The sequence below is a fragment of the Ascidia mentula genome, chromosome 8, assembly GCF_947561715.1.
Source record: "Ascidia mentula chromosome 8, kaAscMent1.1, whole genome shotgun sequence".
Classification (NCBI taxonomy): Eukaryota; Metazoa; Chordata; class Ascidiacea; order Phlebobranchia; family Ascidiidae; genus Ascidia; species Ascidia mentula.
Genome location: NC_138573.1, coordinates 14,384,921 through 14,411,761, shown reverse-complemented (window position 1 = coordinate 14,411,761; position 26,841 = coordinate 14,384,921). Strand labels below are relative to the sequence as shown.

The 26,841-nt window shown below is 38.9% G+C and overlaps 3 protein-coding genes across 4 annotated transcripts; 1 reads left to right on the top strand and 2 right to left on the bottom strand.

Annotated features, from left to right (window-relative positions):
- Positions 1 to 922: 922 nt before the first annotated feature.
- Positions 923 to 11,184, bottom strand: LOC145912031 (uncharacterized). The gene is made up of 21 exons (XM_082999458.1): positions 11,121 to 11,184; positions 10,913 to 11,051; positions 10,503 to 10,678; positions 9,835 to 10,005; positions 9,558 to 9,673; positions 9,330 to 9,485; positions 8,926 to 9,083; positions 8,134 to 8,369; positions 7,598 to 7,706; positions 7,081 to 7,284; positions 6,331 to 6,612; positions 5,813 to 5,953; positions 5,607 to 5,709; positions 5,093 to 5,244; positions 4,533 to 4,704; positions 4,052 to 4,210; positions 3,611 to 3,761; positions 3,119 to 3,294; positions 2,258 to 2,423; positions 1,638 to 1,773; positions 923 to 1,112 (listed from the first exon to the last, which is right to left on the bottom strand). Exons 1-21 carry the CDS (start codon positions 11,182 to 11,184, stop codon positions 923 to 925), a joined length of 3,357 nt encoding a protein of 1,118 aa, XP_082855584.1.
- A 452-nt stretch (positions 11,185 to 11,636) lies between these two features.
- Positions 11,637 to 13,150, bottom strand: LOC145911678 (PDZ domain-containing protein 11-like). The gene is made up of 4 exons (XM_082999090.1): positions 12,850 to 13,150; positions 12,466 to 12,564; positions 12,240 to 12,300; positions 11,637 to 12,155 (listed from the first exon to the last, which is right to left on the bottom strand). Exons 1-4 carry the CDS (start codon positions 13,084 to 13,086, stop codon positions 12,118 to 12,120), a joined length of 435 nt encoding a protein of 144 aa, XP_082855216.1. The 5' UTR covers positions 13,087 to 13,150; the 3' UTR covers positions 11,637 to 12,117.
- Positions 13,151 to 15,367: 2,217 nt separating this feature from the next.
- LOC145911456 (cholecystokinin receptor type A-like) lies at positions 15,368 to 24,521 on the top strand. 2 transcript variants are annotated; one of them, XM_082998789.1, is made up of 10 exons: positions 15,368 to 15,687; positions 17,440 to 17,691; positions 18,847 to 18,962; positions 20,166 to 20,314; positions 20,656 to 20,786; positions 20,855 to 20,961; positions 21,235 to 21,390; positions 23,629 to 23,736; positions 23,816 to 23,935; positions 24,260 to 24,521. In XM_082998789.1, exons 1-10 carry the CDS (start codon positions 15,399 to 15,401, stop codon positions 24,356 to 24,358), a joined length of 1,527 nt encoding a protein of 508 aa, XP_082854915.1. In that variant the 5' UTR covers positions 15,368 to 15,398; the 3' UTR covers positions 24,359 to 24,521. The 2 variants fall into 2 exon arrangements, with proteins under 2 accessions (XP_082854915.1, XP_082854917.1); XM_082998791.1 differs by having other exon boundaries at positions 24,243 to 24,366.
- Positions 24,522 to 26,841: the final 2,320 nt, after the last annotated feature.

Below are 26,841 nucleotides of genomic sequence, written 5' to 3'. Positions count from 1 at the left end.
GTTTGTTTTGTGAAATGCAGCTCAAATTTACATTGACCTGAGAAATTTAATGGTATTTTATAATGTTTTTTTTTTGAAGAGAGTTATGAAAGTCCTCCATTTTTTTGTCTACTGACCAATTTTTTTTATTCTGCTGTGATTTTTTTAAAGGTGTTGGCAAGCAGCCAGAAAACCTGCCTGTGACACCATCGTCAATAAAACCCGAAAAATCACCAAAACACAAAACTGATTCGAAGGCAAATCGTTCAAAATCGAAACCGAAAAAAGTCGCCCCACTGGCCCCCAACTATATACCGAACACCCCCAAGAGCGGTTTGGTGGCTGAAAGTCAAAGACAGCCAGAAGTGCAAGCAATGGAAAACAATACAAACCTGGAGGTTCTGTCCTGCAATGTTAGCAGACCTTGCAGAAAACTGGAAAGACCGAAATTTGTTGTTACTGAATTGTTTCCCTCAAACGTGATTAACCGCACGATGGCGCGCAACGCTGCAAGTTGCGTAAAGATGCGTTACTGAATTCTGGTGCGTCTTTCTGAAGAATACCTTGCAGTCTTGTTTGTGTACACGAGTGCACTCTAAAGAACGCTCTTTTAGGTATACAGAACAGTAGGAATTTTTGTGAAATTGCATCTAGGTGCGTCACAATAGCAGCGCACATACCCTCAACCCCATGCAGTGTGTCACCATTCGGTCAGGAAATTTCACACACTTTTCAACACCTAGAAGAGCATATCTAAACGTCCCTACCTTTTTTTTAATTAGCTGCGTAGGAAAGGGGCGTCATGCCTATTTTGCACATTCAAAAATTAAGGTGTGCAAGACTTAAATATAAAGTCACGAAGCCCTAAAGTGCGATACTCTGCTTATGATTCTTCTACAATAAACTGCAACAAACCCGCGCAAGTGACTTATTTATTCACGGCCTAAACCCCATACGCAGGACAGGAGACTTGCAGAGTTGGAAGCAGCTCATTCCAAAAGTAAACTTGCTTTCCTCTCAAATAAGAGCTGGCTGCGATCGATGAATCCAAGTCCAGATAGCGCCGATTGTTGGTCTCGTAAACTGGCCAAGCTACACTCGTCTTTGAGCCGTTCTCATTAGAGTTTGGATCGCTGCTCGTTAAAAAGAAAAGTTAGTAACCCTGATATTTACAGCCTCAAAAACATACTATCAAGAGGTTACAATATTAAACGAAACAGAGTACATGACTTGAAAGCGTGGTTAGTCAAATATAAGCGACTTGTGTTAATGCAGGGTTCCAACAATCTGTTGCTCGAAAAGTATTTTAAATGTGGAGTGTTTATAAATTTCCTGCTGTTCAAATTTCTCGGACAACTTACGCACGGAAGGGGAAACGTTAATGACCTGATAGGTTTAAACTAAATTGAAATGTGAAACAGGTGCGGCTTGGCCAAAAAAATTGGCATGAAACAACTCCAAGGAGAGCATTTAATAATAACATTAGAACATGACGTTTTAGGCTAGATTTGAGCTTCTTGTGATTTGACATTTAATTAGCATGTATCATCAGGACAAGTGTCTTAATTTTGTACCAAGCGCAGTTTAGGCACCGAAAACAGCAAATACGGCATCTTTAAACGTGTAAGTAAATATCCTTGTATAACATTTAGTATTACCTGGTTTTTGCAAAGTTGGTCCAGTATTCCACGACACTGTATGTTAGGCTTGCGTCAGTTGGATATTTTCCCTCTAGATAAAAGTCACGGACGACATCACCCCATACATAGGGTAGTTCAGCCCCGTTAACGGCACCTGTGTCGAAAGAAATCCGTACGTCATATTGATGTGTTGCTAAATTACTGTACCTGTCGGACAGTTTTATTCCTTGACAGTATTTAAAGATGAACGCAGTTAGTTTTCGAAACGTTTACTATTACTAATGTATAACAGCATTTTAGCTTTGGCTTTCATCTTCAAATTTAATATATGTCTTATTCAAATAGAATTATAATACATATAAATAAATGTTAACTATTTAGAAAAACAACTTGCTACAACCATGCACCTAAGCCAATACAATCACACAATGCACTGAGCACCAACACTTTGATCTAAACATCACCAACCCACAATGTCATTAGGTCACAAGGTCACATGGTAAATCCCATCCAAACCAGCAGGGTAGAAAATAAGGTATAAGTTACAACAACAATTAAATTACCAAATAAATTTAGGTACAACAGCAATTAATATTCGCAATCAACGTCAGGGGAAAACACAATGCATTGTCACTCACCAACCCAAGAAGGATACGACTTCTGTTCGGCACTGAATTCAGACGCGCGGGAGAACTGATAGAAATAAACACTCGCCCCTGAGTCGGCGGCTTTGTCTGCAACGCTGCTCAGTGGCGCCACGTAGTGCTGGTCGGTAAACATGTCGAGAAGTTCCTGTTGTACTTCCTTTAATAAAATTTCACGATTGTTAAGAAATAAAATCCTCAAGGGATTTGAGAGGATATACATACACTGTAAAGCTTCACAGATAAATAAAAATATATGAAGCGGAAAGGATGTATATACACTTCGTACATTGTTATCGGAATCTGTGATTTATCCATATATTGATGTGCGCATTTAAAAACAAATTCTAATTTATTCTCAGTAAATGGAAAACCCCATGATTCACCCCAATGGTAAGCGTGTTTTCAACTACCGTATTTACTCGATTGTAAGCCGCCCTCGAATGTAAGCCGCCCTCGATTGTAAGCCGCATGCGACGGTGTTCAAAAATTAATATAAGCCGCCCTCGAATGTAAGCCGCACGTTAATGTTAAAGACAAACTTAGGGGCCCTGCAACAATAATTTTCAACAAATCTGTCGTTTAAAATTGTCAGATACGCTGACAACCATGGGCGATAAAACATACTGGTACGATGGAGCGAGTTGATGGTAAATTTCATTAAAAAACAGAGCGCAGACAAAATATCTGCGTGACATTAAATGATGCAAGCCGCCCTCGAATATAAGCCGCCCTCGATTGTAGGTTAAAAAACTTTATAAGCTGCGGCTTACAATCGAGTAAATACGGTACGCGTTAAAATGAACTCAGTTTTAACCTATGTACAAAAGATTAAATCCACATAAATTTTGGTACCTGTTCGTTGGTATTAAATGTCGGGTCTTGCCACATAGTGTATGTGACTTCAATTTCACTTGTTCCCATCCCGTAAGTACCAGAATACGTGTCTTTCACTATCTGATGCATGTTATCTGCGTTGTGAGCAGAAGTCACCAAATCCCAGTCAGTGCTACCATCGGCAGAGTTAACACCTGTAGATAAGGGGTGTATAAAGTTTGCAGAATTCCCCTCATATTCTATGCTTTTCTGAGAAACAATTGTTCAAAGCAGTGCAATTAATGTGTTCAAGATATCGTTTTCCAGAAGGTATAGAATAATCATGGTTTATGTTGTTGTTTTCAAAGTCGAAAGCAACACAAAAAGTAAGTAAATAACAGGGGTAAAATAAAACAGTTTTATGAGCTAAATCTTGATTGAAATTAACTCAATAAATTAAAAGAGTGCAATACGATATGTCCAAATGCAACCACAGAAAATAGTTTAAAACAATAGAAACGCGTTTATCACCAATCATGTAAGTCCACTGGCTCATCACGTCCGATTGCATAAGATTGACTGGATCGTCGGACAAGAAGTTATTGTCCACAGTAGGAGAAAATTCAAGATTACCTTGTGCTCCAATTAGCTCTTCCGTGGTCTTACTTTTAAGGCAAGTGAGCTGTAACGTCGTGGGAAAGAAACTTTTTAGGATTCATTACATCTCATATGTATTGAGTTTTATAAGCTTTTAAGTTGCAGAAATATAACATAGCAGAAGTTATACAATTTGGTGTATAGAGGCCGGTGTTAGTAGGTTAATATAACGTAGCACTTTACCTAAACGTAGCTTTAACGTAACGAGATTTTGTTTAATTCTTTCGTACATTTCTGGATGGCAAAAATCATACGCAGCATATGTAGAGCGGCGCCGTGTAAGAGAACAAATCAAAAAAACTAAACATTTCTCACCATTGCATCAGACGAGCTGGTATCGCATCCGGCGTTGCTGCCAAATGTTTTGGAAACTTCAACTTGATCTGGATGTTCGTTGAAAGTTTCAGCACTCCCACTTTCAAGGATTACTTTATTGAATCCAAGTGGAACGGATGTTGAACTTAAGGTGTGAAGCTAGACCGAAAAAAATACAGAATAATCTCAAAAATTTCCCCAATCTCATCCGGATAACTGTTTAAACCTGACCCTAATTAAGCATTCTTAGATGAAATCCCTATCTTATAGTCACAAATTAAACATTAAGTAAAACGAGCCAAAGCAGCGGAAACACCAAGGAACATTATTACGAAACCTATTGTAAAAAACCTTTAAAGCAGTGGAATCAATATGGATTTCTAAAAAATGGGAGACGATAGCTGATCTAATGCAGTAGCACTTGCATATTAAAATGATGTAATTCATGTGACGTGGGAACTATAAATGCAATGTTAGTTACTTGGGCCGATTCGGCGCCTGATCCTTGTCCAAATATGGTAACGCGTGTAGGATCTCCACTGAAACCGGCGATGTTGTCTTTTACCCAACGAAGTGCGAGGTTTTGGTCGAAAAGAGCGAAATTGCCTGGAGCCGAACTGTCGCCGGTGGTAAAGAGACCAAGAGAACCAAGACTAGAAGCACAAAAGGTTTAAATCTATGCTTTCGAAATATTTGCCGATCAATGATATAATTTCACGTGTTGGTCGCAAGCAACTTTATTAACCTCTCGGTAAATGTTGACAATTTGGACAGAAATTTTTCATCCAATCAAAGACACAATTTTAACTGTAATTACGTAAATATATTTGTCGAATGTTGACCATGTGTTATATTATATGTGACACTGTATAGGGTTATGCTTTGTTGTCGCTATAAGCAAATATATATCTTTGAAAAATAGCGTTTGGCTTTAACATTTTAATTGCGATAGAAATTCGCGATGGCCGAAAGTTTAAATAAAAGCTGCACGATTTCTATGCCACAGGACGTTGTCCATGCGAATCAAATCATTTCACTGACCGGTAATTGAGAGTAACCACGATGACCTTTTCTCTGGCCGTCATGACCCCTGCCTCGAACTGTTGCCCTCCGTCACCTGTGACGTAATCACCTCCATGTAACCAAACCATCACAGGGTATTTGTTCGGAGTGACGTCATCGATCGATATTGTCTGCTCACAATTTTACGATAAATTTATGATTTTCGCTAAAAACAAGACCGTAAACATTTTGCGATCAAACCAGAGGGAAGTATTTCCTTTCAAATAAGAACAGAAAGTTACGATACCATTAGGCGAAATTATTATTTTTGTTTTGTTTTTATTAGAAAATGTAAAGATCGTAATACTACCGCCGTTCGTCTGTCACTCTTTGATTTTGGACATTGGCAAGTTCACAAAAATAAATTTTATCGTGTTTCCAACTCTTATGGTCACACGCTTTGTGAGAAATATGCTCATTTCTTATAAACAAGACCCGTTTTGCTGGTATTGTGCTTATAAAAGATGTGGTAGCATAAACAACAACTATTTACCGTGTCCACGGGAACATACACGTTCAAATAAAGGCAATCTTCATCCATTTGTAAACTGTCGTAGGGTGACTGAGGACACATCTTGGCGAACTGAGTGGACATTCTGCAAAAACAGGCGACATAAACTCATACCAAAGTGTCCAGAGCCAGTTTGCAGTTAAGTACAGTGGGCGGTGGTAAATAAGACTAAACATAGGAAAGCTTACCTCACGTCGGACCAAACATTAGGTGTGGATGGGTAATCAAACCTTTTGTCACCGACCGGGGGAGACGCGTATGGAATGCCCAGAAACCTGGAGTACATGATTCCGCTCCAAGTTAGGCTCTCGCCTTGCACGCATCCGTATCTGAGAGAGGATTAAAACAAAAGCATCAACATGTAAACCCCAAAACTGCAATAGAAGTATTGTTTACTACAGTGATTAAACCGAACTGTCAACAACGAAGATATTTTCAACGGACCATAATATACAGCAGAGCTATTGGAAGATACGATTTAATAAAAAAGGACGTGATTGGAAAGGCTCTACAGTTTTCCACCACCGAGATTTTGTATGACTGGACCTGCTGGTGGTGGGCCACAAGACGGGAAGAAAACAAAGTTTGGGCCACAATTTAAATCTGTTTGGGAATTATAGTTTTGGGAGCATAGAGTATTATATACAAGCTGTTTTGCTGACGAATTTATATATCAAAATGTAGTCCTTCCAGACCGAATGCTTACAGTGTATTACGTTGGAACGAAGCAGTTCGAGGACATGCTGGGGCAGCAGCCCTTGTATGCTTAGTGCTGCCATCGTTTATCACACGGCAAGTTCCAAGAGACGATTCCCACAGTTGAGGGACCATAACGCCCCAGAAAGCAACGTTGTCCGCTTTATAATTGCTGCTGAGTGCCGCGTCGCCATTTGCAACGATGCTTCCGTTGATTTCAAGGAAGTACTTCGTGTCCACCTCGTATGGTTTCCAAACGGCTGGGCCAACATTGGGGCCGGTGTTAGGGTCCCTAAACGTTTAGTTGCATTTTAGTTGCAATGTTTTTCATATACTACAAATAGTCAATATTGGTTATGACAATGAAAACATTTTCTTTACGAAATCAACCTATTCCAGCAACACTTCACAACTATGCTCTTTCTGCGTGACACAAGCGATGATGCATATTAAAGCGAAACATTTATTTAAGAGATAAAAACGTTTTGACACAAGGCTTTTTAATATTTTGAAAACAACTGGTTGTAATTTGTATGGTATGAAAATCCATTAATCCACATTGAACAGCACACACTTGCATAAAATACGTTTCTGTTAACATTACGCAAAAGGAATTCCCATAATCAAACCAATGTTTTTAGACATGGTAAACCAAGGTTTGGTCACCCTTGTGAGCTATTTGACAAATGTTTTCCTGCACTAAAAGCATTCCTATCTCAAAAAATGGCAATTTCAATTTTTCTATAGTTGCACTTCTTACCCACTCCAAGCAAAATTAGTCCAGTATGTCATGAAGGCTTCTGACATCTGGCGTTCTTCATTCGTGTAAACCAGCGGAGTTTTGTGTGGTTTGTCATAGACAAATTGAAGGTCATCTGCGTGATCGGCTCCCATCCACGGCGGGTATATAATCGGCATCTTACTTGGATGACTGAACAGGTAGACGTACGTACTTCCAGTGGTTCTGTGAAAATACATATTAATGCTGGTTACGATTCCATGCAAATAATTTCTTTGCTTTTTCTTCTACGCGAATCCTAGTACAATGGCAGCATAGTCGTAAATGGAGGGTCGTCGGCACTAAGAACGTTTTTTGTCCAGCCGATAATGTTGTGATGATCGCGAAGAAATATTTAAATTAACTCGAACGAAAAACTGGACAAATTCATTTGACAAAACCGTATCGGAACCAATTATTTTGTCACACACTTAACTAACTAGTACAAGTTATAGAAATTTGAAGTTGTTCAACAATACACTGCAATGCATGCTCTTACTGCGGCATGCCAGCGTGGAAGTGAGCGGTTAGTTGAGTGCCAGCAGCAAACAAGCTGTCGGTATAAACGTCCAGGACTGCTTTCTTGTAGAAAGTGTCGTCAACCTCATCTATACCACAATACAATTATTCAAAATAAAGAAAGTAATATTGTAAGAATATAACTCAATTTTTGTCATATGTCTTACATGTAATAGAAACATTATTTTTTGTTTTGCTTGACATACTGAATTAAGAATACTTTTGCTTGGGCCACAGTGTTTCTATTCCTTGGTTGATTTCGGCAGGTTATATATAGTTTAGTACCCAATTGTTAATGGTGGCTGTATAGTCACCACAAAGTGGAAGTCTTGTTGGCTATTTAGCTGACAAGATCGTTGTATGTCACACCATAGCTGCACTGATGGGACTTATTAGGTCGAAACAGTGGCCCTGTCTGCAGCTCACTATACAAATACTTAGATTAAGCTTGCAATGTAACTATATATCCCCCGACTTTGGCAATAGCTTAAGGCATATAATTAGAACGGTTTTTACCCGTGTATGCTTGGTATTGGAACACGACAGCATCTGAAACCTGCTGAGGAACACCAGCGGTAAACTTGGTTGAAGCTTCGACAAGATCGCTGTGGTGCATTGGCTGATTGTCCATGTTCATTTGAGGGAAGTCAATACCAACAAAGAGGTGTCCGTCCATATTGTTGTTGCCAAGGAGATAATCTTTATCGGCTGAGTTGTATTGCAAGTTTTCTGGTCTGTCCGGAAGGAAATTCCTGTGAGGTTAACAACGATGTAAAGTAGGTGCAGGCCCACATCGAGGTATGTTATGAAACAAGAAACGGATAAAATGGTTTTTAGGCAAATTTGGAAATGTATTTGTAGGTAAAATTTAGGATTTAACTAGTGGAAAGCAATACAAACTGCCGTATTTTTTCACAGGACTGGATTTAGGTAAAGGAACTGGGCAAGGAGTCTAAGGCATGGTCGGTAAAATTAAAATAAACACAATGCTTTCATGCGAAGATGAAATGTTGATACGTTTATCCAAATTTGACTAGTCTTGGGTATTGTTTGAGATTAGGGAAGCAATGTTCCTTGTTCAGGAAGTGATTAACTGAGATGAAGTGCCTTTTTACTGTCGGTGTTTAAACTTATTTATCTCGTGTTGTTCGTAGCCTATACGCAAAGAAAAAGACAAACACATATTTGTACGAAAATAATCCCTGTAAATACACACTCTGTAAAATGGCATTTCAGCAGCTGTGTAAACCACGTCGAATGTCACACCCACTTGTAAACAATATTAAGAAAAAAAATTACGACAGTTACCCATCGATCACAGCAGACCAAGGCAAATCCATTGCAATGGGTCTGCTCAAGTCCAATAGTTTTACTGACAAAACTATGTCGTCAATTGGTGCTGCTTTGATGCAAGACATCATCTCACTGGTGCTGACTGCGGTGGGACAGTTCAGACCTTCGGCAACCTGACAACAAACACGTAACGCATAAAAATCATGCATTTCCCGCCCTTTACAAAAGTGCAGATAAAATAATTTGTCAACTGGTAGATTTACTTTAGGCGTTCCAAATTAACATGGTTTGTAAATTCCGATTTATGACATTAACTGGCTATAGATCATGTAGTAACGGTAGGTCTACATTCCCAAAAGCATATCCTGGCAAATACGTAGAACTCAACCGGAAATCTGGAACGCTGAAGAAAATTTTACCTTTTGGGCCCAACGAAGTGGTTCTTTAACAACTGCCCACGAAGACAGAGCAGTACCGCTCTGCGAAATACCTCGGTTGAACAAATCCTTACTGAGGGGCGAGATCATATGGAAGGACACACTGGCGGAACCTGCCGATTCGCCAAAAATGGTTATCTGGAATATAATAAAACTGTCCTCAATAAAAAATACCGAATAAAGAAGTTATTGGCAAAACAATTAGATTACCATATTGGGGTCGCCACCAAACCATCGGATGTTGTTTTTCACCCAACGTAGAGCTTCGACTTGATCCAAAAGGCCGTAGTTTCCGGGAGCGGCATCATCTCCTGTGCTCAGGAAACCTAAAAATAGTTCACTTTAAAAACTCAATTTATCTCGGTAAACTCTTTCGCGAACAAAGACGAAAGGGAAACATTTTGCTAAAAGTCTGAAAAAAATCCACGGTTGAGTGAACACAATCACAATCCTCTCCATACAGTGTCTTCGTGTTAGAGCTGCTCACCCAATGGTCCAAGTCGGTAGTTAAGGCTGACTGAAACGACGTTGCCGTGGAGAGTCAGGGGTTCTTGGTCGTAAAGCCAGTTGTCGAAAAAATTTGCACCCCAACCGCTACCAGCTGCATACGCACCACCATGAATCCAAACCATCACCGGAAGAGGGTCTTTTGACGCTTCTACACAGAAATAAGTGTTGGAAAACTTCGTACTTATTTTAAATTTAAAGATAAACAGTTCAAACAATGCAAACTGGAATGACCGTTCGACCTGTCTTTCAAAATACTCATTTATAAAAATTACTCAAAATACTCACAACATAATGGTAGTTTGCACAACATAATGGTAGCCTCTACCCAGCAACAATTAATATGTTTTATTTGGGTTAAGCTAAGAAACGTGATTCAATAACGTTGCAAGCCCAAAATTTTGGTACAGTGCAAATATTTTGGGAATAAACAAGTTATATGTTTATATCATCGCATTACAAAGCAGAAAACGACCAGGTGTACTTAAACGGCAAATTACTAAAATAACAACTAAGCAACAATGTGAATTTTTGAAAAAACGAAACCTCAATGATCTGTAACTCAGTTATTTGGGAGGAGCCATGGTCTCTTTTGGCCCCTATCCGGAGTCCGCCAATGTTTCAATTAAACAATAGAAAAAAACGCACCGTCTACGCCTCCTGACACCCACACGTTGAGATACAAACAGTCTTCACTTCCCCGTGTGCTTTTTTGGGTAAGCGTCATCTGCAGACAGTTCTTCTCGCGCAACTTGTAGCTGAGATCGACCGAAGCGTCGTAAACATCACTACCCCAACCTTGATGAGCCACTGGTGGGTTGAATCTGTAACACACCAACACGTTTAGCCTACTGGATGCTGTATGTAACCAATTTAGTAGCAATATCAGAACGCTTCAATCAGCGAAATCCAAATTGTGAACAAGAAGGTATGAACCTTAGTATTTGCCAAAACATAATCAAGTGTTTTAAAGTTAGTAGCAAAGCAGTGAGTTGCAGCAAAATTAAATTATTCTACAAACTGTTTAATTTAGTTTACAAACTTTGCGTACAACGCACCTCAAATCTCCAACGGGTGGTTCAGCATATGGAATGGCCAAAAATCTGTCAAACGTTTTTCCATCCGATTCAAGTCTGGCGCCCTTGAGTTGACCCTGAGGCAACGTTATGACTGGGTCGTTGAAAAAGCCTTTGTCTTCTGCAAATTAAAATAAACGGTTGTTTTTAAATAATGAAGTATGCAAAAATCTACATATTTAAACCTCACCGATTTCAGGCAAAACTGCAGCACGGGTAAATCCCAAACAGATTAAAATGACCGCAAGCAACATGTTGTTGTGCCGCCAGTTTCTAGCTGGAAGCAGAGTTATGAAGTGGTCACAAGCCCAGCTATATGTACAAAGCCCAGCTGTATGTACCACAACGATGCCTGGCGTTTATTGGACGAAACATATCAGGAGACAGTTACGTGACGAGAAGCGTGGGAATGCTGCAGGTGACTTGACGCCACCTGAAGTTTGGAGGCGATATTTTTGGAAGTACTGGAATTATTTGCTTGGCTCAAATGCTACCGTTTGCTGAGAAGCATGCCAAATGCCACTTAAGCTATGTTATATCATATGAATGGTTTTATTTAAAACATTTCCTTGCACACTTTGAAGAATAGGTTCTGTATAAATTTGTTTTCTAGTGTTACTGGGGGTTTATGAAGTCTGCCACTAAACACAATGGCATTAGAAACAACATTTTTTACTCAATATTATGACATATTGTATTTGGCACAAAATCATCTACAGACAATGCGATTTGATTAGTACATTATGCAAATGTAAAAACACAATTTAAACTTTGAAAATAGGCAACTGCTAGTACAAAAACTTCGGCAACGCGCAAACAGTGCTAGCATACAAATTGCAGGTAGGTGGCCAAATGATAAATATTTATGTAAAGGATGATTAATGTTACAATGCAGCACAACATTTGATGCACCTTAAAAAATTTTTGTAAGAAATATTTGGAACTTTAAACATACATTTAATAGCAAATAAATTCAAACATTGGACATTTAAAGATAGCATTTAAAATGAAGTAGTTGTTTCAAATAAAAACCAATACCTTGTTGAAAAGACACTCTTTGTACACATCAAAAATAAATTTCTCTAAAAAACATGGAAAATCATGTAGTACGGTTGTTCCACTGCTGCACATAAAACATATATCATAACAACAGTTAATTTGTGTGAAGTTCATTGGGAAATAAAAGTTCAAACGAGGCCAATTCTCTGTTGCTGTAAACTAAAACCTGCAATACAAAACATAGGTAGCACACGAAAAATATTTTAACATTTAAATTTAAAATGATTTGATTATCTTTACAACAACATACCATAAGGAAAATATTGCACCCTCATTTCCAAAATATCAGATTCCTGCAGAAGATCAACAGCCTAAATGGAAAAGATGATAAAAAACACAGTATGCCATAATCTTAAGCACAAAAGTCTGTCACTTATTGCTAAATTGAACTATATTAGCAACTTGAAATCCTGCATTATGCAGGTGTCAGGTTATAAAGACTTATTTATACACAAAGCAAAGAAACACAGTCTTACATCAGCATGAGGTATATCGCAAAAATCGATTTTGTTGACATACAAAATTTTGTCACCAGGTTTTAATCCAAGTTGGTCAGCTTCAGAACCAGGCAATACCTAAAATGGACCAAAAGATCGTAAGTAAAATAACGGCAGACTGATTATAGGCTACTAAAGCCATGTGTACGATTTTTCTAATTGTATGCCTATATATCTGGCCTTAAACTAGAAATTAGGACACAAGTTTTGAACAGTATTTGTAAACCATCAAGTTCCAATAAAAATTCTTGAGTTTAAGAAGTGCACACGGGATTTTAGAAGAACCACAAGCTATAAGTATTTCAGGAACTATTATTGCTACTTGTTAGCAAAATAAATCAAATACAAAATGATTTTTGATACCTTTGAGACATATACACCGTATTCATTCGCTTTACCACCTCTTATGTTGAAGCCAAGCGGTCGGTGTTCTGTGCGTTCCAAGTGAACGGTCCTTGGCAAGTATGTTATGAGGTTGCTGTTGTAGTTTGAGTCGTTCCATCTTTCTTGCGGGGGTATCCATTTGGGTGGGGGTTCATACGGCGGTGGAGATGGTGGTGAATAAGTTTTTCGATGTTTTCCTTTTTTAGATTCTGTCATGGCGCCCCCAAAGCAACTTTCCTTCAGTTTTTTTAGGTTTGTTTTTCGTCAAAGCAAACCACAAAACCAGGTACTTCTTTTACTTCTTTCACAGGAGTACAAGTACAATTTTGGTAACCTCACAGGTACGTAACACAAGATCATAGAAATGGATCACCAAATATTAAAAATTTTTTAGAAGATTACAGACTTCACTAAAAAGTAACCTTTTGTGTTCCTGGTAGACTGGATATATTTTGTACCAAATGTGGTAGGATAGTAAACAAATGTACAGTTAAAACAGCGTCGTGCTCCTTTTGCTCGGCAAATTTTATTCTAATTGATTAACTTTGCAAAATGAGATAAAACAGGATGGCCCGTCAACGATCATTTCCATTGCTTTGAATACATCAAGGGCCCAATTCATCAGTCTAGATGATGTCCATGCCTCAATTGCGTCGCTATCGGTTAAGTCAACTGACTGTCGAACTAACGGGTGCTCATCTCTCTGGAGATTTAAAAACAAATTAAATTTAGCGCTTTGACAGAACAAAGGGTCGCACCCGTTCAGGCACAAGGGAGTCTTTCCTAATCAACTAATTCACTTGCGCCTACAGAGGTGGGCTTAATCGGCAACAGGCCACTGTGTTGTCGGCGTCAGTCGATATCTTTGCTTTTAGATGCGACCAACATGCACATCTTGCAGATAACAATTCAAAAACTATCGTACATACCACAAAAGTAATCGCGAACAGTAAAGACCATCTACAAAGAAGAAACTGTCTTACAAAGTTATATTTTTGCGCGTAGTACAGAAATATCGCGATTCAAACCTGCGAGGTTTATTAGAAATACCAAAACTAAATGACGTAACATCGACAAACATAAAACAACGCCGATGAAGTGACGTAAACGCGTATAACTCGTCCTTCTGGGTTCACCTATAAATCACGACCCAAAGTCGAAAGTTGGATTCATCGCATCACTCTAATGACCTTTCCTGGTCTTTGAAACGGAGGCAAGTGACACAGGTCGGTGTTTTAACGAGGGCCCGACATTAAAAATTTATCGCATGATCCCAAGCGTGCAATTGCTTTAATACTTGATTGGGATTTTGTTTTGGAAGTTTCAGGCCAATCTTTGTATAAGCCCCATCTTATATACGTCATATAAAAGCGCATTAAAAAGTATCATTATATTTTTTTTAATATGCCAAAGTACATCAGAAATTACCTACAAAATTTCCACTGTTATTTTCCGGAAAATCCGCCGGTTATCCGAATACAGATATTGAAGTATCAGTGTTTTATGTCGAAATTTGAATTATCGCCGGCATTCCGTTATAAGATAAGAAAGAGAACAACTTTACTTCAACCTAGTTAATTTTAAAACAAGTTGTTTTCTTCCAGCAACATGTTGTTCTTTGGTACGCTGTATGTTAACACTGCCCGTAATATTAACAAAAGTTTTCTTTGCACATAATATGCTACAGCGACAAGGAAGAATCCTTGACAACATGCACGACGTGAAAGAAACAATAATGCGTCGAAGAGGTTTGTTTAAACGAATGCGTGTTTGAATGTAGTTATTATTTTTTTTCGCATATCCACAGACAGTTGCGTGGGACATCGACCCATCGTGTGCGGTTGTGCAAAAAGCTAACATTGCTAAACCGCACGGAGAAAAATTCTTTCCCTAACAGTCACGTAATTACAGCTATGTCGCTTTGAAAGGAATTGGTAAACAAAAAAATCAACGCATAGCAACGCCTCCAGTTAGAGCCCCGTGTAATTCCAAGTAAACGTCACATTTGATGAAGGAAGCGACCTTGCGTCCGCCGAAACTGCGGTGGCATTGATCCGCCAAGACAAAGGTTGAAACCGTTAGGAAAAAAGGCAGCTCACCTATATTTAAAGCGTTGCCAATCGTTGGCAGTAGTCCCAGTGGGCAAACGATCGTTTTCGCGAAGCGTAAACGCGCAAAGATGAAGTTTGACTTTGCATTGTTTGAAGTTTGCTTTAAAGGTAACGATTCTATGTTTAAATATTGCGTAAGGTTGTTACGGGAATTTGTTAGCTAAGACGAGATTATATTATGTTCAGAAATGGGTTATCTAAGTTGTTTACAGTTTTAAGAACCAAACTGTTTGAGATATTAGGAAAAGACGATGGTTTTATGCAACGTGTAGAATTAGTGATAAAGACAATTTGTTTCTCAGTTGTCGTAAGGGTTGCAAGTTCAAACCTTGTACGGTATAAAAAAAAACTAACCTTTGCCCCCACCATGTACAGAAAACGTTTGTATTTTCAAATATTTACCTTTTGTCTGCAATCATGACCACTGTGGTCAGCAATACGTGGGCATATTTAAAAATGCCAAGCACACCGCAGCCGGGGATGCGGGCCAGAAAATTTAATTGCAATGGCCCACAGCTGGTCGGTCCAAATACAGGGTTAGCATCGGATGTTGATACTCGACGTGGGCTGATTGTAAACAGCACTGAACCCTTTTTCGACGGAAACTACGCAACTCCTTCTATTAGATTGACGTCGGACGAATTTTTGGGAAACTCAACCTTCGCTGGAATGGTTACTACGTCAACAGTCGCGCCTCGTGGAAAAGGTTTGTTTTTGTCGTTTTGCGATCTACGAATATGTTGTATTAAACCATGACGATCCAGCTCTAAACTTACCGCAAAAAACACCTTCGAATCTTACATTTTACGTCATCAGATCTTATTCACGCGTTTTATTTTATTTACACCGTATTTTCGCAAACCCCTATTCCACAATAACTATATAACTATATTCTAAGTTTGCTCCAGTGGCAACTTGAACGCTATAACCAGTTAGTTCATAATTATATGTCAGATATAATTTATTTGCGCGAGAAAATGAAGTAAGAGGGAATGTTGCTTGTCCAAAATTGTTTTCAGCAAATGCAGTTGTGCAATTGACGGAAAAAAGCGTCAATAACGTCATGATTAACTTTGTAAAGGCGCAGGTTTTTCTTACGTTGTCTAGTAATCACATCAATCAAGACCAACAGGCTTTTGAACGATCATCGATGGAGCTCCGGGCTCTGAGTTCACCAGTTAAATGTATACTGGCGGTTGTTTTAAATAATTAATACATTTCACCAAAGGAACAGGCGCACAGAAGGTCCGACCGTTTCAATCAAACGTCAAGTCTTTTTCGACGTCAAATTAAAACAGCAGCAAACAGCGCCTGTTTGAAAGACGCTTGTCGAAGAGATGTTGTTGAACCTAGGTAAAAGCGCCTTGCTATCATATCCTAACTGTGAGCAGCGGCGTGTGAACAGCGCTTTAAAAAAGGCACGTGTCTCGACCCCAACTCAAAAACAACACACCAAAGAGTTAAATGCTGGCTGTCGCCCGACCATAGCCACCCGTCTGACGCAGTAATACTCGGCAGCTGCGCGGATCACCCTCACTCAGAACTCATAATTACTGGGAAAATATTCTACTTTGCTGTAGTAATTTGATGGTCATGCATGGGAAAATAAGCCAGTTTTTGTAGGAGGTGAACCTGTGGCCTGAATACTCTGCAAAGTTTATTTAAAAATTCAAAAAAAGATGCAGCAAAAATAAATACAAGCACAATCACGGCAACTGTTCGTAATTAGCGATGATCCGTAATTAGCGCATTCGGGACCCATCGATCGGTCCACATTATTACATATTTACTTTGACGATCAGCATTATTAAATATGTGTCACCTGTGCTAATCGCATGCCATCTGCCATCCGAGTGACACTGTTGCGTGCCACGTGGTGACAAACTGTCACGATTATTGGTGACCAAATGCCTTTGGGGTTTTATTGTTATTCGATCGATGGACTTCCTGTTTGTTTTATTTTTTTATCTCGTGGCCTTAAATTAACACTAAGTGGATTAAACATGGAAATTTTCTTCACAAAAATATGAAATTTATAATTAAAAGTACAATATACACTGCTAAGGCTTGATATTGACCGTAGTCTGAAGCAGTGCTCAAGTGGTGTGTGCAAATGTTGGTGGTGCGCTGTTTGAGACATATTGAAACAGGTTTGTGGCCTGCTTATCACTGTAGCAAATTCCTTTTTAATCCATTTTCAAATACAAATAACGAGCATTTTTGACTCTGGTTGGGCCGAAAATGCTTTTGCAGACAAAAAAAGTAGGATCCAAAGTCTTGTTGAAGTTTTGAGATTGAATTGCTTTTTAAATTAAAAAAAAAAAAAAAAATTTACATCAACAGGAATTACATCTTTCCATCGAAAAATCGTTACCAAAATGAGTTTAACATTCAAATACGCAATCCACACCGACTAGCGACCGAATATGATTTGAGTTACTTTATTCTATTCACCCAGGAGAAGAACCGATCCACATCTTCGTCATGTACACCATCGTTTTCCTTCTGGCTCTCATCGGCAACAGCCTTGTGATCATCACCCTGGCATCAAACAAGAAAATGAGAACCGTCACTAACTCCTTCCTGCTCAGCTTGGCAGTCAGTGATCTTCTCCTTGCTCTATTCTGCATGCCCATATCGCTCATCGGACGCATGCTCAAGCGTTTTATATTCGGATCAGTGCTGTGCAAGGTCTTCCCCTACTTTATGGGTAAGAACGATTACCTGTAGAAATACAACTTAAATAATGTTGGGTGTTTCGGTTGTTCAAATCCAGACAACAATAGTGAAACTATTTTATTTATTTGTTGTCGCAAAAAGTATTAATGAGATTAATATTCAGATCGTTGGTCTTTAAAAAAGTTTCAAACAGTTGAAAGTCCAAATATTTCTATAAAAAAATGTTTGTGAAGTACGGATAAATAATACTATTTTTGACAAAAATAGAAAAAAAAAACTCTTCTTTTAAGGTCGTGAAGGTGAACCAAAAAAAGAATTGGTAAAAGTATATTTGTTTGTGCGCTAATTATTATTGATATATTCTGTAATAATAAAAACCCATATGCTGTGACGTCAATCGTGACTTGCGGCTTGTTTGGTTCAAGTAGCTGACGTCATATTAAGGGGTGTGTCGTTTAAGTATTGATTGTATTATGCCGCAATGACGTCTGCGAATTACAAATTATCATTTTTTTTATAATAGAATAATTTTTCTACTAAAATAAAGCAAAAAATTCCATTCCGAAAGGCTTGTTGCTCCTATCGCAGTTATACACGTTGGTTGTATCGGTAGTTCGCCTTTTGTGGTATAGAGCTCGAATAAGAGCTTTGCCGCAACACTTCAAATGACTGTCTGTACTATTAATACTGCAGCCAAAACTACACATAAAAAGAGTCAGAACTATAAAACAATGCAACATGCCGGATGATGGCAACTGCCAAATACATAAACGATAAACAAGTACAGAACTACAGAACCTCGAACCACATATTATCATCACAGGAGATATTTTAATTTCCTAAAAGTGCAATTACCACACGCAGTACGACAGGTGAAAACGCCAGACGAGGCTAAGGCAATATTAGGTGAATAATGTATGGCGAATTACCACAAAGACAGGGAATCAATGATCTTTTTATGGCATTGTCTAAGATATGTCGGAAGCAGCGGTTTATTGAACCCGATGACGCGCGTATGCAATTACCTATAGTGCGTGATTAAACATTTACCTGACGAACTGTACAAGATTAATTATACGACGCCAAACAAGCTATATCTGCATTACAAACTGAAATAAACTCATAAATAATATATTTGTTGAAACAAAATGTTGAACTTGATTGATACGCTTTGTGTCATGTGCAGGTATTTCCGTATCCGTATCGACTTTTACGATGCTGGCGATCTCAATCGAGCGATACAACGCAATTTGCAGACCTCTGAAGTCACGTGGATGGCAAACCAAATCTCACGCCTACAAGGTACTGGCAGTGTTTACTTGTCTATTGTAACTTGTCTAACTTGTCGATCCTGCCAATCATGCCATTTGCATGAAATATTACTGCGTTGTCTATTGTAAAAACGGTTGCTGTTTCTGAGTTTGTTGAAAGTTATATTCCAGTCGAAGGTCGGTTGAACGTCAATAATGTCCCTTTTGCATGGAAAGTAGTGCGTGTTGAATTCGCCTTTAAATCAATGATGTTTAAAGCACCTGTACCCGGTCCCGTATGTCTTGCCGCGAAACACGTTAATTCGTTTGCATTATTTCACAAACACACTGTTCTTTTAAAAAGTGATGTCCGTCGTGTTACACGTATACTGTGTATAAGCGAAGAGACGCTTAGTATAATAGAAACCTGCCTAACAGGGAACATCAATATAAATTGAAACCGACACTCAAGCAAGAAAAATTCCTTCCGGGAAAATCGATTTTCTCAAGTTAACCATTAGGCCGCAATAATGGCGAATTACCCAACCAGAAACAAATAAAACCGAACACATTTTACAAAGTTTGATTCGATGGGTGTAACTGCACCCCAGAATCTCCTTAGATCCACACAATGCAAGTTCATGGTGTTTTTAACATAATTGCATTTTCCTGCTGCACAACACATACTAAAAGTAGGGCATTATCGTTTGGAAGAAGGTTCTATTGTTATCGCATTAAGAGCTACCCGATTTTACATTCATAAATTCCTGTTGTTGCACAAGATTTTGAAAAAGTTCCTGGAATAATTGCTTAAAAGTTGAGGTAAAAAGTGGGGTTAAAAATAAATGTTATTTTCCAGTTTATGTCTCGTGGTGGAAAACATGTCTTGAATACAGCATAGTAAAATTTTGTTGGTTTTCCATCTGAAGGGACACATGCGGTTTGAATATAATTTCGTAGGCCAATTAACCAGCGGAAATGATGACCTTGTTTACACAACATTGTGGCGAATGTCGCTGCAGAATGATGTTGAGCTATGCTGGGCTCTGCGTTTCGGGAATTAAATGCTAAGTTAATCCATCGCAAGTTCACGAAACTCATGCAAATGTGCACATGCGGTTACTGACGTCATTACAAAAACTGTCTCGCGCGCCACTTGAAACCTCCCGACGGGCTACAATTCTAAAATTGAAATAGTAAACTGTTGGTATAATTAAAGACCAAGTATTGCCTTAACCAACTCCCAACACCTCAGGTTATTGCCGGAATCTGGCTGATCAGCTGCGTGTTCATGTCTCCATTCCTGGTATTCAGCCAGTTGCAATACGTGCCAATCCTTAAGCTGAGAAAATGCACTCTCGCGTGCCGACTTGTTTTTCAAGGCCCGGCGGAAAGACAAGCCTGGTAATCTCACAACGGATTTACATAGGAATGAATATGACTTAGTTTTAAGCGGTTTGAAATGTTTGAACGTTTTTCACCGAAAGTTCGAATACTTGTAAAGAATGTTCCCTTTTTCATTATTTAAATTTGTATTCGTCACTACTCATGATATATACGCTAAAAGCTTTTAGTAAAATTTAATTTCAAAATCCAAGGGTTTTCTTTATTTTACATTTGGTTATTAGCGGGTTTGTTTCTCATGCTTATAGATTACTTCGACATTATCGTTGTCATAGCACAGTGTGATGTCTTTTTCACTACCTAGCTGAAGTCAAGTATTAATATTTTCCTTTCATTTGTAGGTACGTGATCCAGATAGTGTTGCTGTTCTGCATCCCTGGCATTCTTATGACATTGGCCTACGCCAAAGTGTGCTTTAAAATATTCGAAGGTTTTCAGTTCGAGGTTAAAAAGGAACAAAAAGTCACTTCGGGTAAATCCGCGAATGTTTCCCAGCGTGTGGAAAATCCAAATTCGAATACATTTATTTGCATATTTTAGTGAGGTACTCAAGCGTGAACGGAACGGAAACGAGCCACCTTTCAATTCCGGAGGGAAACGGAAAGATGTCGCACTCGATAAAAAGTTGTTCCTCAAATGATGCAGAGGTTTGTGTGCGACAGTACCGCAATATACACTGTCAACGTGACCAATACACAATCTATTTCTTTCTAAGAAACCAGGACTGCATAATTTTGTTTAATTTACATTTATGGAGGTTAATGATAGATTAATATATAATTTTTGAATACAATAAATTTCCAGAGCAAAGTGAAATGTGATGTAAAATCTAAAACTTAAACGCTGTTTGATCTAGAGCTGGGATGACTGCAGTTTTACTAAATTTTTGATCATCAAAATTTATGTAACATGATTATCAGAAAACTGGAGGAAAGAAAGATTATTTGAAAGTGGCCTCGCCTCTGTTATCTCGTCACGGTTCCAAAAAAGGTTTCGCCAGGGATTCGAGAGTAAACCAAACAGCTGCTCAGCTTAAAGCGAAGAAGCGGGTGGTAAAGATGCTAATTCTTATCGTGGTAGGTCATTATAGCTATGTTTTTATTTCATACGTACGAGGTTACATTTGTAAAAATACAAAGAAGTGGACAAGGGGGATTTCAAACTATATAGACGTAAATGTGTTACCATTTCGTTGGCAATTGTGTTTCAAACTTAAACTAATTTGTTGTACCTATAGTATTTTACCCAGTGGGTGTTGGCGACTCCATATAGTCACCACAAAGTGAAAGGTTTTAATTCGCCTCACCGTTTCGTTCAGTCAATACAAAGCTGCACTGATAAGACGGTTGAAAGAGTGACACTTTATGTAGCTCATAATAAAACAACAATTGACAAAATGATTAAAAAAAAAAATGCAAAACAAAACCATGCCGAGAAGGTGAAGAACTTTTTCAAACGCACAATATTTTGAGATTAAACACGAAGTAATCTCAAAATATTAGGTCCCGTTGAGGTCAACACCAAAGCGTCAAACATTGTTGGGGGTGGGGAGGGCAATTTCACACAACACGAAATAAAATGCATCTATTGATTATTGCGATTCACCCGTCCATGAGCCAATTGGAACTGGCGTTTCGATCTGTAAATATGCCCTTAGTGTGAACAAACTCCCTTTGACGTCGCCGCAATGTACGCAATTGATTTCCGTGACATGAATTTCAAAATTACAATCAATATCACAGCGCCGGCTTTTGGTCACAATAGTGTAATTTGTGACTTCCTAATATTAAATATAGCTATGATGTGCGGCAGGTATTTTACATTTTACTTTGGTTATTGATTTCGGTGATAAAAGTGTTCCCTATAACAACATTATGAAGTGTAAACAAAGCACACAACCAAAATGCAGAGTAAACTTATACAAATGCACTGCACTTATAGTTGAAAATTTATGTGTTTGAAATTTAAATTTTTAATTAACCACGGCACCTGTTTGAATTATTGCAATCATTTTGAAAGTCCACGAAACAGCACAACAACTGTCCCAACCAAAAGCATGGAGGCGGTAAACTTGCGTTAAACCTCCTGCCAATACGGAAACATAAGGAAAACCTTGGTTCGAAAGCATGGAAAAACACTACTCGTCTAGTCCAAGGAGCCTTTAGGATCTCACAAGATTACAGGAGTAGTCCAATCAATAATCAACACTAACACAATCGGGCGTGCTTTGGGTTTTGCAATTGATGGACGCGCACAAAGCACAAAAGCAAACGGGACTTTATTAAAGCCTTGGATCGCTGGGCTACGGGGGCTTATTGCATTTGCGCGCGCTACCGACGTGTGACAAACCTAATAGCGAAGTAGTTGGACGTGCGGCGGCGTAAAGAAAATTGATTTCAGTCACCCGCTTAGACAACAAGTGGTCGTGGCCGGGGGTTGTTTGTTGCGGCATCCGTCATGACGTCATGCTTACCTGCGCAAAAAGGTTACACCGTTTTATTATACGATGTTAGTAAGGTTTTACTGTTAAGCGATATTTTTGGTTGACGGACAATAATGTCATTGGCGTTTAAATTGGAATTTTATTAACGGTTTTGCAAAAGTTATCGCTGGGTATTCAACCAAAATAATACAGAACAGAATTTTAATAAAAAATCCCTATAGTGTGTAGTTCCATGTGAATCAACGTCCCCCATCTTTGTTTGCAATCCGTAACATGTTGCAATGGTCAAGTGTCATGGTTTCGAAACCAGCGTTGAACCGACAAGTATATAAAAATCTCCCACCCTCTCATGCAATCGCAAAGAACCATATTTTTTCTCGAAGTCATTGAACGTCAAGAGTAAAACGTGAGCGACGGAGCCGAGTGACCTTCCCGGCTATGTCAAGGTCACCTGTCAAATTAAATTATAATCCTGTCTCAACGTGGTTAACGATTATTGGCACGAGCGCTTTCCGCCATTTTAATAATTAATGCAGCGCCAACGCTAATAGGCCCATTAATTTTTTAGTCAGACTACGTTTTACTGCATAGCAAGTCGCAAAGCGATAATGTTTTAAAAATCATCGATTGCCGCTCGTTATAATTAGATGAGCATCGGTGGTAAATGGAAATGTTTGTGGTGATACTACTACTTGGTAAAAATAGTTACATTTTTACTGATGTTGCGCAGATTGGTTTATGTCGTTTGCAAATCGTAATACGATGTTTCCAATCACTCAAACCGCATTGATCTTGCCTTAACTTTTACCTCAATCGTAAAGTTAAACGAAGGTACATACTAAATTCATACCATTTTTTTTATAATTTACAGGTGTTATATTTTGTCTGTTGGACGCCACTGTTCATCGTTAACGTGTGGAGAGCGTTCGACCCTATGGGGGCGCGCAAGAGCATCGAGGGTGGAATAGAAATCATACAGGTATTTCCTATTGTGTGAGTAGGTGCCATGCAACCTAAATTTAAAAGACCCCACTAGCAAATTTCCTGTTGCTTTGCAGCTGATGTCGTTCATTTCGACGTGTGTAAACCCAGTCATATACTGCTTCATGCACAAGAAGTTTCGAGAAGGTTTTATTCGAGCTTTTCTCTGCTGCCTGCCGAAGTCGTGTGAAAATAAGGTACGTCATTTGCCTTATTTTTTTCCCATTTTGCATCGTGTTTTTCTTATTTTTTCGGTGTCATGTCCTTATTATATGATCCTTGTGATAAACTCGTAACCGCCAATAACTTAATCCAGGCTACTGGAGGATGGGTTTACCAACAGGGACACTATGTGAAATACAAAACTAATACAACAAAATCCGACCGAAAAAATACCACATAATTAAACCAGTTTTGTGTCGGCCCAACCCGCAATTTAGCAACAAACCACAGTATATCGATCCTCCATGCGGTCCAGTTCGGTTTCTTACCTCATGATGTTAGTGTCTTGCTTCATGCAGCCGACAGCGAGCAGTGCGATAACGCAATCTGAGAATATGAGTCGATCGTCGATGAGATCGCCCAGGCCGTCGATCCGCGTCACCAACCATGATGCCTGACGAACCCGAATGGTCGAATCCATTTACATGTGATTTCATTCGGCCGGATGATTTTTTACTTACAAGAATCGCGCTTTGAATGCAAAAAGCATAACAGACTTTCACTGCTTGAGCTGTAGAAGATAATTCCATATTGCTGGAATTTCGTAATTGTGATTGCTGGCGCCCGTAAAATTTCTGTGGTCTGCGCCTTTTTGCACCTGTTCCAATCAGAAGCTCCAAATCGCTTTGTGTTCACTGTGCTTCTTAATAAACGTTGTACAGCACTCATCCGAAATTCTGCTTGAGAAGAAGAGAATTGTGGCAATAGCCATGACAGGGTTGATAGCAATAGCGGAAAGATGTTTAAAATGATACCGGAAAGTTATTTTTAAATTTGGGCATCACTAATGGTTGTAAACCTTTCCACCAAACAGGAAATTTGGTTCTTAATAAACTTTTAAACGTGAAAAACGTATAAATATAACTTGGGGCGTAATTAACTTTTACTGTATTTCTGAGTTTACGTAGAGTTGATATGATCCATCGTAATTCCAAATGTGTTTTAAGCGCGCATAGAAACGGTAATAATACGGCACAAGTGTGATTTTAGAATTTGATGAAGGGGTAAATTTTTTTGTTTGTGAAAGCGCTTAGCAAAGCTTGCATGATTTGCACTGGATCGAAATTTCCACTTGTAAAGACGGACAAGCAAAGATTGTGACAAATCCCATTTTGGGGAGACGTAGATATGTTGTCATACGTCTTCTTTGCGGAGAGAAGAGGGATCAATTCAAGATTCCTTGACGGAATTTGATAACCTCTCCTAAATATAGGTCCTAGGAAAAAAAATGTTTACACGACACTGAATGCCATAAAACCAACTTACCATGTCCATGACTAAAAATATGCTAACCAACTACTAAGTCCAAACGGGAATTAGAGTAGGTAGGAACTGTCATCCACATGTAACTCAACGGCAAACTATAGTTTAATTCTATTTTGAATTTTCGCATTCTTTCTTGCTGAAGATGTAAATAAAAATTAAACCACACGATGTCGCTGCGCGTACACTTTATCTTCATTGGGTGCAGCGCCTATCCAATATACCCAGAAAAAAACTTGATCGGGATTCGTGCCCAGGACATCCTGGGTTCGAATTCCGGCGCGGACAAAAAAGAGCGGGTAATTGGCCGATCGGTCAAGGTGCTTTTGACCCATATCCCCAGCAGAAATACGTTGTGGTGAAAACCAATCAGCTGGTAACACCAAGGCCTTGCCTTGTCATGCGACAAGGTAATACTTTTGCTTCATCATGTTGTTTATGTTTGAAATGTTTCCTGACAAAAAATGTATTGAAGAAGATTTTAACACGAGCCACGAAAACGGATAGGTTAACGATAATATACTAAACTTAAAATAACATCAAGGTTGAATTAAGAATCAAGTTGTGACCAAGGGTAAACCAGGAAAAGCAAAAGAACCAAACCGATTTTATCGCCTTAAAAACCTAAATCATGACAATGTTATGTGTTAATTAGAATTGTCCTTCTGATGGCCCTGTTTATAAAGTGTTTATTTAAAACCGACGTTTCGTCTGCCGTCCGGCAAGACTTCCTCAGGGTTATGTCAACAACATTGCATCAAGCTCATAAACACTAAAAATGCAAGAAAAACGTAAGAAAAACACAAGAAAAATGGGAATGGATAACATTGGCACCGCTTGTATCGTCATGTGACCAGGTGTGTAGCGGGGCGTAACACTTACAGCAAGTTGTTGTTAACAGCTGGAAAGTACACACATGCCTTGTCATGCACGCAATGGTTGTTCTTGTGAATGTGGAGCGTCTCCAGGAATAAACGTTTTGTGTGGTCCTCCTCCATCTCTAGGACTCGGACCTCGTCAAAGTTAACTCGGTGGCCGAGTGTGGCAGCGTGTTTCGCCAGTGCTGTCCTCTGGCTATTCTTCGCTGCAACGTCGCGGCGATGCTCTTTTAACCGTGTCTGCAGCGCTCTACCGGTTACACCGATATATGCTCCACCGCAGTCCTTACACGGAATGTAATACGCAACGCTTTTGGGTTGGGCCGTACCCTTCTCGATAGGGTGTGACACCATCCTGCCCAGTGTTCTGTGTGGCAGTTTAGAAACGTAAGACAGAGCAACATTTTTGATTAATTAGTATGCCTGGCAGCAAAAAAATAGCAGTATAATGCTATGTGTGCTTAGTTTTAATAACAGTACACATAAAATATCACGTTTAAAGATGCTCTTATTCTCAATTATCAGCTACATGTTCAGTAACTTTGATAAAATATTTTTACCATAAACACCTACGTTTACTTGTTGAAAAGGATTTAAAAGCATTCCAAATAAAAGCATTTTGGAAAAATATGGCTTTTTGATTTCTTATTGAAGATAATAAACAGACGGAGAGCACATATAAGGAAGAGTTGGTGAAACGCCTAGCTTTGCTTCACACCTTTGGAAAAGTTCCACAACAA